The sequence below is a fragment of the Littorina saxatilis genome, linkage group LG12 (assembly GCF_037325665.1).
Source record: "Littorina saxatilis isolate snail1 linkage group LG12, US_GU_Lsax_2.0, whole genome shotgun sequence".
Taxonomy (NCBI): Eukaryota; Metazoa; Mollusca; class Gastropoda; order Littorinimorpha; family Littorinidae; genus Littorina; species Littorina saxatilis.
In genome coordinates this window covers 70,881,292-70,895,681 of record NC_090256.1, presented here as the reverse complement: position 1 = coordinate 70,895,681, position 14,390 = coordinate 70,881,292, and the positions used below count along the sequence as shown (strand labels likewise).

General features: G+C 41.1%; 1 protein-coding gene across 1 annotated transcript; it reads right to left on the bottom strand.

Annotated features, from left to right (window-relative positions):
* Positions 1-9,131: 9,131 nt before the first annotated feature.
* On the bottom strand, positions 9,132-13,303 carry LOC138982702 (toll-like receptor 13). Its single transcript, XM_070356030.1, has one exon. The coding sequence runs from the start codon at positions 13,183-13,185 to the stop codon at positions 10,942-10,944; it is 2,244 nt and encodes a 747-aa protein (XP_070212131.1). The 5' UTR covers positions 13,186-13,303; the 3' UTR covers positions 9,132-10,941.
* Between the last annotated feature and the right edge of the window lie 1,087 nt (positions 13,304-14,390).

Here is a 14,390-nt window from a genome sequence, read left to right as displayed (position 1 = left end):
CTCTAACGTCGACAAGAGTTGTTTTGTAGTGAACTTGACGGAACCAAACGGAGCACAAGGACGCAGTCAAGTGCATATGTTCTGCGCTAACTTAGAATCCGGTTTCATTCTAGAATGGACCGGGTCCAGGTTGGAATTCTAACCCTGCGCAAGTACAGGGGTGCCATTCTAGAATGAAACCCTTGAATAAAGGGGGCCGTAATGTTTGTAGGTAAGACAGAGTTGTCTTATCTTGAATTATCTCCACCTGCACCTTCCCTTTGATAAAATGGGACTGATTTGTCTACCCCTGAAAAAATCCTTTGGCGATCTTGCGATGTCATGTCATGTCAAGAAAGTTGACACTCCTGAGTACGCAATAAACAAAGGCAGACCATAGCAAGGGGGACTACCAGGGCGGTATTGTTTGCAGGGCAGTTGTTTTTGTGATGAGAGCCGGTTGCGGCCGCTTGCAATGTCAGCGCTGTCTCCCTCTCGGAAATGTCCGTTTTTTTGACAATTTTTTTGACAGACAGACAGACAGACGGTCAGACCGACTAACCGACAGACAGACCAACAGAAGGACAGAGTGAGTTAAAGAGCTGTTGTCACAGGTTTAAAAAAAAGTTGACATTATATCTTCACAATTCAGAAGACCAACTTCATGTATATGAATAAGATTAAAAGTTACAAGCGAGATCGGCAAAACACTGTCAGTCCGGAAATTTCCGTTCGTAGCGATCAGTGCTGAGTGTCTCTCAAAATCGTAATCACTTTCAGAACATCACAATCCCAATTCACGATGTCTTTGAGTAAAGTGTAAAAAACCCGAGAAAAAAACCCCAACCAAACACACAAAAAACAAAAACAAACAGAAAATCCACATTTGTGGCTTTGGCTGTGTGATAGTCTAACTGAAATGACTATTCCAACTTGGACCCAAATTCCAACCTTGCGCACGGCCGATTCTAGAATGGACCAGCAACAAGGGTTTCATTCTAGAATGGCACCCCTGTACTTGCGCAGGGTTAGAATTCCAACCTGGACCCGGTCCATTCTAGAATGAAACCGGATTCTAAGTTCGCGCAGAACACATGTACTGTCCCCGGCGAAAGAAACGCAACTCATTCGCGCCCAATGTTGCAAGTGGTTTTTCGTCATGTTCACATTGTCCTAGAATGTGAACCAGATAAAGTACATATAAAAGAAAGACAGATTCGTGGAGGATATTGTACTGACTGTACGATTAGTGTTTCTTTTTACCTTTTCATAAACTGTGTTTTCCAGGTTAGGGGTCAATCGAGTCGTGATTGCAGGCGAAGGTGTCACTTCGACACGCTACAAAATTCGTAAAAATGCATATGTTTCAACCAGGTAAAGATAGTTGTGGAGGAAATCACGAACAAAATATCACTTGCAACATTGGGCGCGAATGAGTTGCGTTTTTTTTGCCGGGTACTGTACACTGAGGATCTTCCCCGGAACAAATCACACCAGATTGTCTCCATAAAACAGGACAGCTGAGTCGCTGTCACTCGCTTTGATTTTGATGAACCTGTAACCTTCTGAAGTGGACAGCGTGCGACAGGCAAGGGGAGGGCATCAAGAGACGTGACGAGATTTGTGTCCACCAACGTCAGAATGCAAGATGCATGGGTGTCCCTTGGAGACTGTGATTTGCGCTCTTCCACGCAGCCATGGAAGAAGCAAGGTCCTTTGATGTTTTTACCTCGCCATTAAGGCAGCCATACGCCGCTTTCGGAGGAAGCATGCTGGGTATTTTCGTGTTTCTATAACCCACCGAACTCTGACATGGATTACAGGATCTTTTCCGTGCGCACTTGGTCTTGTGCTTGCGTGTACACACGAAGGGGGATAAGCCACTAGCAGGTCTGCACATAAGTTGACCTGGGAGATCGGAAAAATCTCCACACTTAACCGACCAGGCGGTCGCGGCCGGGATTCGAACCCTCGACCTTCCGATTAAGAGGCCGACGTCTTACCACCCCGTCACAGCGCCCGTCTTCCAGTGATTCATGTTGCTTCAGCGGTTGGCGATCGAATTCCGCATTGATCAATACCAAATCAGTACCTGGTGAGCTTTGGTCAGTGTTGCAATTGATCACTGCTTTGGGTTAAAAATGTAAAATAAAACAAAAGAAAGGAGAGTAAAGAAACAAACAAATAAAATAAAAATACCGCGCTGACAGGGCTCGAACCTACGACCTACGACCTTTCGACTCAAACCGCAGCCGGTTGCGCTAGAAAGACTTCCTTGCAATAACCGTAAACTACACCTCTAGATTGTAAACGCCCAGTACCGAACAAACGCCCAGACCCTACTTTGGGTATACAACTATGTATAGGGTATGGTACCTTGTAAACACCCATTCCCCACATTTGGATCAAGTATGGCAGGAGAAAAACGTCTTTTTTTCTAATTGTTTGTGAAAACACGCATGCAATACGGAAACATCATTCCGATGCATAATGACAAGATGCTACGATACGATCATGCCATTTATTTCATACGTTTGCCACTGCAGTCTCTAGATAGCCATGCCAAAACGGGATGAAGATTTAGGAGACTCATCGGAAGTTGAGGGGGTCGACCTGGGGGGATTAGGCGGACTTAAATTAATGACACTATTCATTTTGCGAAAGTTTGTGATTTCAGCACAGACACTTGCGCTGCAATAAAGAGTATACAAAGCAGATCTTGAATCCTTATCATTGAGTTAACATCCAAGATATGAAATGTTGTCTTCAACCACCACGCACAGGGATTTTTGTGTTTGGCTAATTTCCAGGTTCCATTCTAGCAAGGCACTTGCACGCACACTAACGCTTGTGTGTCACAGAAAAAGATACATAGAGGGTAGGCATTTTGAACAAAAACATATTATTTTGACATGTCTATACCAAGTGATCAAATACCGCTATTTCTCACGAGGAATTGATCCTGCATTGGGGACAGTACTTAGTAAACACCCACACCCTACTTTCAAGCGAAATTGGTGCATGAGGAGGGTGGGCGTTTGCAAGGTAGTTTACGGTAAGGGAAAAACTAAACTTGTAATGCAGGAAAGTTTCACTGGCAAAGGCACCCGATATTGAACTCGGTACATTACAGAAGAGGAACTTTTTTTCTTGTTTTTTTCCAGAGTAGTTTTGGCAGCAAGATTTACGTAACAAAGCAGACACATGTTTGGTTGTCTTTATAGAACCTTTTCTTGAACATATATATATGGGGGGTAAAGACACTGGTGATTTGTGTTTCTTCAAACCGGTGTGTGGTGTCTTTGCTTGTCCTTAGCCGTAGCACAACAAGGGTTTGTCGGTGTCTGTTGCTTCAGTGAATGATTTAGGTCAGCTCGGTTTGATATTCACGAGAAAAACGTAGTTTGACTGTCCTTTTTATATTTAGTCAAGTTTTGACTAAATATTTTAACATCGAGGGGGGAATCGAGACGAGGGTCGTGGTGTATGTGTGTCTGTCTGTCTGTGCGTGTGTGTGTGTGTGTGTGTGTCTGTCTGTGTGTGTGTGTAGAGCGATTCAGACTAAACTACTTGACCGATCTTTATGAAATTTTACATGAGAGTTCCTGGGAATCCCGGACGTTTTTTTTTCTTTTTTTCGATAAATGTCTTGGATGACGTCATATCCGGATTTTTGTAAAAGTTGAGGCGGCACTGTCACACCCTCATTTTTCAATCAAATTGATTGAAATTTTGGCCAAGGAATCTTCGACAAAGGCCGGACTTTGGTATTGCATTTCAGCTTGGTGGCTTAAAATTTAATTAATGACTTTGGTCATTAAAAATCTGAAAATTGTGAAAAAAAAAATAAATTATAAAACGATCCAAATTTACGTTCATCTTATTCTTCATCATTTCCTGATTCCAAAAACATATAAATATGTTATATTTGGATTAAAAACAAGCTCTGAAAATTAAAAATATAAAAATTATGATCAAAATTAAAGTTTTCAAATCAAGTTAAAAACACGTTCATCTTATTGCTTGTCGGTTCCTGATTCCAAAAACATATAGATATGATATGTTTGGATTAAAAACACGCTCAGAAAGTTAAAAACGAAGAGAGGTACAGAAAAGCGTGCTATCCTTCTCAATGCAACTACTACCCCGCTCTTCTTGTCAATTTCACTGCCTTTGCCACGAGCGGTGGACTGACGATGCTACGAGTATACTGTCTTGCTGAAAAATTGCAGTGCGTTCAGTTTCATTCTGTGAGTTCGACAGCTTGACTAAATGTTGTATTTTCGCCTTACGCGACTTGTTTTACATTTAGTCAAGTTTTGACTAAATCTTTTAACATAGAGGGGGAATCGAGACGAGGGTCGTGGTGTATGTGTGTGTGTGTGTTGTGTGTCTGTCTGTCTGTCTGTCTGTGTGTGTAGAGCGATTCAGACTAAACTACTGGACCGATGTTTATGACATTTTACATGAGAGTTCCTGGGTATGATATCCCCAGATTGTTTTTCTCATTTTTTCGATAAATATCTTTAATGACGTCATATCCGGCTTTTTGTAAAAGTTGAGGCGGAACTGTCACACCCTCATTTTTCAATCAAATTGATTGAAACTTTTGTAAAGCAATCTTCGACAAAGGCCGGACTTTGGTATTGCATTTCAGCTTGGTGGCTTAAAAATTAATTAATGACTTTGGTCATTAAAAATCTAAAAATTGTAATTAAAATTTTGTTTTTATAAAACGATCCAAATTTACGTTCATCTTATTCTTCATCATTTTCTGATTCAAAAAACATATAAATATGTTATATTTGGATTAAAAACAAGCTCGGAAAATAAAAAATATAAAAATTATGATCAAACTTAAATTTCCGAAATCGATTTAAAAACTATTTCATCTTATTCCTTGTCGGTTCCTGATTCCAAAAAACATATAGATATGATATTTGTGGATTAAAAACACGCTCAGAAAGTTAAAACGAAGAGATCGTGCTATGCAGCACAGCGAAACCACTACCGCGCTAAACAGGCTCGTCAGTTTCACTGCGTTTTGCACGAGCGGCGGACTACGGTCGTTGTGAAACAATGCAGTGCGTTTAGTTTCATTCTGTGAGTTCCACATCTTGACTAAATGTAGTAATTTCGCCTTACGCGACTTGTTTTTTTTAAATTTTTTTGCTTTGCTGTCTGGTTGACACTCGGTTTGATATGATGTGTGTGTGTGTGTGTGTGTGTGTGTGTGTGTGTGTGTGTGCGTGCGTGCGTGTGTGAGTGTGTGTGTGTGTGTGTGTGCGTGCAGAAGAAAAGGCCACGTGCAGCAGGAGAGGGTGCAAAGTGGTACGTGTGCAAGATATTTTCTATTTGTTTTATCAATCATCAATTGGATGGTGTTGTACATTTATAAAACATTTGTTTACTGTAATATACAAGTGAGACTTTTACACTTAGTCAATTTTGATGACGTCATGCCCGGCTTTAAGTGGAAGTTTAGGCGGTTCTGTCACGTCCTCATTTTTCGATGGAATTGATTGAAATTTTGGTCATACATTCTTCGATGAAGCCCGGACTAAGGTATTGCATTTCAGCGTGGAAGTTTGATAATTCATTAATGAGTTTGGTCATTACAAATTTTAAAATTCTGGTGAAATTGTCCTCGCCGTGTTATGATTCAGATGTGACAGTGTTCACGTTTTACTTGTATTTGGGGTATTTACTGGGTGATACGTGTCACACATTTAAAAAAAAAAAAATTATTTAGAAATGATACCTTTGTCTTATTCTTCTTCAGTGTAATTTCGACCTGACAAATTAAAGCTGATAAATTATGAAATATCAATGCATACATTTCTACTAGTTGTCTGAATTCTTACACAGGTGTATCAATGCCCCACACTATGTTTACATTTCCTTTCAAAGTCGGCCGTGTGATTGTTTGAAAAAATAAGATTAACTTTCTATCATATAATGGCCTTTTGTTTGTTTTTTGCCTCCGGGTTAAGGAAAACATTTTCTTTTTATTGTGTTCATATGCGGAAATATTCATGTATTTTTTTCTGATTAAACGCATGAAGATGGATGTGTTCAGAAAGAACCATGTTTTAAATGTGTAATTTTATTAAACAATACCAAAAGAGAAAGACTGCTAAAGTTCCAACATTCAAAATTTAAAAAAAACAAGAATTGTAGGTTAATGGAACGTTTATTATTGACAAAACAGAACCTTACGTTTACAGTACATCGACCCAATGATCTTTTAAGTAAACAGACATACAAACACTTATCATACAAATAATGATCTTAGAATCGTGGATGCACCTCGCTTGCAAGATGCCGGCGAGGTTATGATCAATGATGCCTTTAACAACACCAAAAACATCCAATAGAAGTTAATGTAATGAACCATGTTCGGGATCGTGTACGCCATGCATGTCACTCAATTTGACACAAAAAAGCGATTTTTCTTCCGCTTATTCCGCTTTAATTCAGTTAATATCATCATCTTGCACACTGCTTCGCTTGGTCGTACTCAATCCGCTGGTAATCGTCTCAATTACTCTCCAAGTGTTGCCAGGTTGCAACACATAGTGGAGTCCTTGTTCTCAAACATCTGGGTCACCTCACTCCTGTTCCGTTTTATGCTTGAGTACTATCCCGAAATCTGTGTAAAAAATTTGCTTCCCTGTGGAGAAGGATGTCTGTAGCAGTAATTGCCGTGATCTTTGTTTTTATAATTGCTTTATTTGAAGTTGCCAGATGTTCCACTTCAACAAACCCTTCTTTTTCAACCAAGGGCGACACTTGTCGTTTTGCACAGCCAAGGGAAGATAATTCAAAAGGCAAACATGGTTTTTTTTCTTTGGTATGTAGAGCACTTGATTACTTTTCCATTGATATGCAGTTTACCGTAGGCATTGTTGGAACCAAAAACCTAGTTTGAAGTCAGAGGCAAAATTCTCAATAATGTTTAGACGAGGCTGTACATGATGTCCAGAAAACAACGCATTGAACGCTCCCAGTCAATGAAAGTCCCAAATGCGCAAAACATTAAATTGAGTTGTCAGACAGAGACAGAGACAGAGACAGAGATACTGGGAAAGAGAGAGAAAAAGAGAGAGAGTGAGACAGAGAGAGAGAGAGAGAGAGAGAGAGGTTCCAAATTACATATACTCAGACTGAGCACTCAGTCTAATGTAATTGTCATTATCCATCTGATTATCAAAATGTAGATACATGTCAACAACAACAACAACAACAACAACAACAACAACAACAACAACAACAAACGTTACAGTAAACTCTTTGTGTATGCATCAATGTCTTTCCAATAGCTATAATAAATAATAATGTTCAGAATTGTTATCACGGCACAGCGAGAGAGAAAGAGAGAGAGATATATATGTATAGGGTTACAACACGAGTGGTTTTTTATATGGCTTGTATTTCAGTCAAGACCCAGCGGATGAATATCATCGGGAGACACGAGCCTCTGGCGAGTGGCTCTCGATTGATATTCCCGCTGGGTCTTGACTGAAATACAAGCCATATAAAAAACCACGAGTGTTGTAATCTGTATATCCCATTCTACCATCAAACACAAAGTGTAGACTACTAGCGGCACTGTTGCGATCTGTGGACTGTAAAACAGTGGTGCCAGCGAGACTTAGCCCTTTTGCAACCTTAAACTAAGTGACCGTCGCTGAAAAATAAAACGAATGAGTGCATCGATAAGTACGCGGTAACACTACTTTCAGACCATTTAAAAGCTTTAAGTAAAGGTTCATAAGTTGCAAGAAAGTAATGAAGTCGTATAGAAATTAATTTAGTTGAAGCGCACAATTCTTTTGTTTTGCGTTTCAGGTCGGCAGAACGGGCGAAACGGGTTTGGGACCCATTTGGCTTACTCGATTCAGAATCGATTCCACGTTGTTTTTCTCGAACGTGTTATTATACAATTAGGCTTATTGACAGAGAAGCAAATTTTAGGGAACAAATATGTTTAGATTTAACCATTTGCTCCCTATTTGAAATGTATCTACGTGATAAACTGTTTTGCGAGTGTGTTTGCATGAATGAACCTAAACTGGTATGGGTGTGAGGAAAACGGGACCGACTTGGTGAAGTCGCGAATTGCTGACACGTCTGTCACCGCCGATTGATTGCATTTTGAAGGAATATGACTGGATTACGGAAAAATACACACATGTTAAGTTCTTGGATACCTTCATCGCCAATGTGAACTTACTGCAGAGCCAGGCAAAAGAGTAGACTTGCTCGCAAAACACGTGTTTGATAGCGAAGCCAAACCGTGCCAGGTAAGGACGCTTCTCGGTCTCGCTACGCATGTCACCAGTGACAGTGTTGTTGCTTTGAGTTTGACTAACAAACTCGAAACTGTCATTTAAAACATGAGCCAAATGTGTATTGATTGTGTGATTAGTCTATGTGACAGGGCTTCTATTATCTGTGCTCCCTAGCTTCTGTCAGTTCCCACACCGACACTGCCAGAGAAACTGAAGACGCACACCAAACACATTAAAGTCGTCTGCTAACGATGCAAGGGAGGGTACTCGTGTTTTTGTTTTGGTTCGCCAGCATCTGGGTATCTTGTAAGTTGAATGTTCGTTTTTTTCGATCTGCATTGCTTTCATAATGAAGGAAACGTTTGTTTATTGCATCAGATCAGTTCTGAGATTCATTTTTGCGTGCAACTGATATGGTTTTCTGAGCCGTGCAATACGATTTTGGAACTTCATACAAATGTGTCACATTGTTCGGCGCGAGGTCAAAGGTCGGGAGGAAAGTAGTTCTTTGCCCAAATCGGAATCTGCACTATCATATATTTTTTGGAGTCCATGATGTATTTATTGAGCTATAAAAATACAACATATATACCCATACTGAAGTAACGAGACAAAGAAGGGAGGTCATGGGGTATATATATATATATATATATATATATAGAGAGAGAGAGAGAGAGAGAGAGAGAGAGAGAGAGAGAGAGAGGGGGGGTGGAGAGACTGAGACAGAAACATACAGAAGCACAGAGAGAGAGAGAGAGAGAGAGAGAGAGAGAGAGAGAGAGAGAGAGAGAGAGGGGGGAGGGGTGGAGAGACTGAGACAGAAACATACAGAAGCACAGAGAGAGAGAGAGAGAGAGAGAGAGAGAGAGAGAGAGAGAGAGAGAGAGAGAGAGAGACAGAGAGAGAGAGAGAGGTTCCAAATTACATATACTCAGACTGAGCACTCAGTCTAATGTAATTGTCATTATCCATCTGATTATCAAAATGTAGATACATGTCAACAACAACAACAACAACAACAACAACAACAACAACAACAAACGTTACAGTAAACTCTTTGTGTATGCATCAATGTCTTTCCAATATCTATAATAAATAATAATGTTCAGAATTGTTATCACGGCACAGCTCTTCTTGTTAAGCAGAAGCGTTGTCTTTTTGTATGACGTTTTTCAGTTACATTATGATATAGAAATTATGTACAAAATATCGCAATCAGACACTGACTATCCACTGACATTTTAAAGCTTGTGATAACACTGTCTGCGTATAAAGCTTTTGAACTGTGAATAGCTCAGAGGATTCACTTCCATAGCGCTTTCAATATAACTCAAAGTTCCCAAATCGGTGTTTCCTTTTTTCACCTTCGCCACCGCAAAAACAAAACAACAGAAATAATTCGCTTAGTTTTCTCCAAATTCATCCAGACACACTGCAAACTGTAATATAACACGTAGCACATATCTCAGCACAGTTCTCAAGTTCAAAATAAGCTGAGAATCCTAAAGAAATGAAGCGAAGCTGTGAAATACGTTTTTGTAAAATTAACAATCTAAACATACACATGATGTTGTACCATGTTTATTTTTCCTGACGAATTTATTTATGACCCTTTTAATTGTTATTGATTAAAAAAAAACTGATTAATGCAATTGGATTTGGCAAGACAATTATTGTAACTGATTGAGTGGTTTGTCTTGTTTTATGTACAATATACATTTTTCTAACTCAATATCTGCATAAACATAATGGTTCGTGCAGAGAAAAGGAAGAGGTTAACATCGTTGATCCAGGGCTGTTATCATGTTAACCTGATGTCATTGTTTCATTATTTTAAATGATAAATATTACTTCATTCCTATCATAATAGATTGCTATAAATGGGATCCCGGGAATCAAACTAAAAAAAACAACGCTTGATTTTAGCAATCCACACTTGTAAAAATGACAAATGATTATTTTTCTTCAGAATTATATTCCTGAATGTATTCATAAAGAGACAAGAAGTAGCGTGAAGCGACATCGAAGCATTTAGTCAATCCGTCGGCCTAAAATAAAAAATCAGTACTGAAAACCAGTCATCACCGAGACTACATAATAGCCGAAACCTGAATACCGTGTCATGCGAGCATAGTACCAAAATAACCGACTTTCTTTCACTCTGAGCATATTTTTAGAGTAAACATGACACATCTTTACATTTTTTTCTTTTTCTTTTTTGGATTCAGGAAGTAATAAGGAATACAAAGCAATTAACAAACTCATTAATCAATGTCAAGCTTCCAAGCTGAAATGCAATCCCATAGTCCAGAATCTGGCTTGCTTGACCAACAACATTTCAGGCAATTTTGTTCAAGACTGAGGTCGTCACAGTGCCCTCTCAACTTCATTAAAAAGCCGATTATGACGTCATCAAAGTCATTTCGAAAAAATAAAAATAAAATCATGTTGGGAGATCATCGGGAACAAATCTCATGTAAAGTTTATTGAAGATCTGACTAGTGGTTTACCGAGAAAGGCTCTACACACACACACACACACACACACACACACACACACACACACACACACACACACACACACACACACACACACACACACACACACATACACACACATACACACACACACACACACACACACACACACACATACACACACACACACACTATGGGAGGGCGGCATCTGGCGGCGGAATGATCTCGTGCAGAGCCAGACGAAGACGTCCCCAGAAGGAATCCACAGCGTCGTCAAGCTCCTCCCACTGGATGTAGGTCGTCGTCCTCAGCACTGCCATCATGGCCGCCGTCATGTCACGTGACGCCACGTCATCCACACACACGATGAGCAGGACGTCATCATAGTTCATGGCGTGATTCATACAGAACGTCAGCTCGAACTGACACCACTGGCTGCGCACAAAGTCCTTGGAGAAGACCATCAGAATCTTCTTGCTGCTCTGCACACACTCCACGATGTTGTCCACGATGTTGTTGCCGGGGATGAAATCTCTCTCGTGCACGCACAGCCTCAGCCCCAGACGGGTTTCCAACTCGGGCATGAGTCGCTGGTATACCCAGGGAAGGTCTTCTTTGTCGTAAGAGACGAAGACGTCGTAGTCAAAGTGGTCAGCCAGCAGTCTCAGCCTCCTGACGTCACCGCGGCCCCTGAAGACCTCGTAGAGAGCCAGGCGGATGTGCCAACGGAAGCGGAAGACGAGGGAGACGATGGTGAGAGTGACGATGACAACGCTGCAGATGAAGACGATCATCACGTTCATGTCGTGACTCATGAGACACGCCTGTTCAACCATACTAAAGTTGGCCAAGCTCGTTAGGGGCAGATTATTGCATTTGTACTCTATGGTGTCTAGTGCACTTGGGTATCTAGTGTGGTGAAACAGTTCCATGTCGGAAACGAACCAGTTTCTGAACCACATGAGTTCACAAGTACACGTGAACGGGTTGATGTCAAGGTAGAGAACATTCAGCCTCTCACGGGTTTCGACGCTGAACGTTTGTTCGGTGATAGTTGTAATGTCGTTTAATGTTAGGCTGAGCCAGGAAAGATTCCTCAGCAAATCAAACGCCCCGTCCGGTATGGAAGAAATGCCGGCACCGTTTAACTCTAGCCTTGACAAGTTTGAAAAGTTAGTGAGAGTCGATAAGGGGAATGAAGTCAGTTTGTTTCCGGACAGCTTAAGAACCTCCAGGGAAAGATGTCCAAGCAATACCAGGAACCTAACGTCATCAACATTCTCAAAGTTGTTCTGTACAAGGGACAGCCGCGTTAGTCGAGGGCAGTTTGCAAAAACATTGCTGGGGACAATTTCCTCGCTACCGAAGGCAATGTAGTCGAATTCCAGTTGCAACTCTTCCAGCGTTGGATGCGAAAAGAGGTTGCTCGCCAATGTCATTCTGGTTGTGACCATTTTGTTCATCCACAGCGTCTTCAAACCAGGATAGTTAGTGATTCTGAAAGAGCTCAAAACCACTGGGTTTTTGCTCAAGTCAAGAAACCGTAATGATGGCAGACACGCTTCTTTCAGGTATAGTAAGTGATTGTTTGTTATTTTCAGCGAGGACAGATTGGGAAAAAGTGACATTTTGTTCGCAGCGCAGGATTGGGGCAAACGGTCCATGCAGTTTTGATCTAAGTTCAGGTAATTTATGTGGACCACGGTATTGGTTTTCACGGCGCAGATGTCACAGAAGTTGAGCATAATGCTACGCAGCTTATGCAGAGCTGAGTATGCAGTCAAGTCATAGAGGCATGATGTATGGTCGGCTGCGGCAGTCGCCGTCATTTTTAACTCCACAACATCTGACGTCATGTTGCTGAACAGGTCCTTGGGGGGAGAAGACAATCGACACTGTTCTAATGAGAGGTATTGCAGGCCGGGGATGGACATGATGACTATGATCGACTCCCATGTCAGATGATAGTTGGCTGTGACGACTACACACGTGAGGTTCCTCAGGGCCCTGAACGCGTATTGTTCTATGTGAGATATATTATCCCACATTAATAGCAGGTCTGTTATCTGCGTGACGTTAGAAAAGAAGTGTTCAGTCAGTGGAATAGCGGTTAGGAGGTTGTCGGTGAAACTGAGATACCTGATGGAGTGTGGAAGTTGTGGAATATATTTCAGATTGTTGTGATGGAAACATTCTGCGTAGTAAGGCTGGTGGTCGGGTCCGCTACGTCCACAACATCTGCAGAAGTTGTCACCACACGGTTTGTCATCAACGAACACATTCCCGCAAATGGGATCGGAAAAGTTGGAACAAGTCATGTGGTTTCCTCTTCCCATTGAGGTAGTGCCAACAAAGCCTGGTTGACACAAAGCGTGAAAAAGAAGAAGACAAACAACACAGGAGAAACATCGCCAGAAACAACTGTCGGCGCACATACTGTCTTCTGGCAGTATTGTCGTTGAAGTATTAGCCTAGCTTTTCACCATCCACAGACGTTAAACAGCCGGACTGCTGTCAGGACACTTCTGTTCGGAACAGGATTGAAGAAGTGAATGATGGTACAGACGATCGGTGCTACGTCGCCCCTTGTCAGAGACTCTTCGCCCAGACAATTGAAGTTGTGATTTAGCTTCCTCGATGACACGAGAGAGCAATATTGGATATCGGACATTGTTAGAGACTCTTCGCCCAGACAATTGAAGTTGTGATTGAGCTTCCTCGATGAGAAGAGAGTTTCCGCTTTGCCAAGACACAAGTGTCGTCGTTTTATCCTGCCTGGTTTTTACGTGGCTAAGGCTTCCTGTTCAAACTTATTTGAGAATTAAGCCACTGACTTCAAACACAGTTAGTACTGATAATACTGAACAAATTTAGTATATTTCCTAGCTCAACTTTTAAAGCGCTTTAACTGAAATACAAGTGACGATTGAAATGTATCTTTGTAAGACAACCATTATCGCCCTTGGTTGCAAAAAAGGTTAATTAAAAACTATTTTGTCTTTCTTTTTATACAACTTCCAGTGGCGCAATTACGAAAGTAACCATCCAAGACAAAAACAAGATAACATTGTTCCTATTCATCTAAGACGTATTACAATGTTGTTGAGGGCGTGTGCTAATACGGGTGTATGGCATAAAAAAGTAGGAAGGTGAATCAGATTGATTGATGGAAAACCACTGTGAGGTACTCTACTTTACACCACGGCATAACACAACCCTGAGCTTGAAACAATTAACAGGGAATTAAGTGTGACCACAGTAGCAGTAGCAGAAAACAGTATCATCATCATCATCATCATCATCATCGTCATCATCATCATCGTCATCATCATCATCATCATCGTCGTCATCATCATCATCATCATCATCAGTCCCCTGGCTGAATCAGTCGTCGGGGGGACGTGAGAGGCAGGGACCCTTCTCCAGGCTGTTCTGTTGGGGGCCTTCGACATAAGATAAGATAAGAAAACTTTAAGAAAACTATTTTTTTTAAAACGCACATTAATGTTCACTTTCATTTACATGAGGTCAGAAAAGCTCATCAGTGTCAATCCTTAACTTTGTCGGACAAGCTCGTACGTCGTCTCTGCGTCCTCCTTCGACGGTGCCTTGCAAAATGTTTTTGAAAAGGGTGTCACAA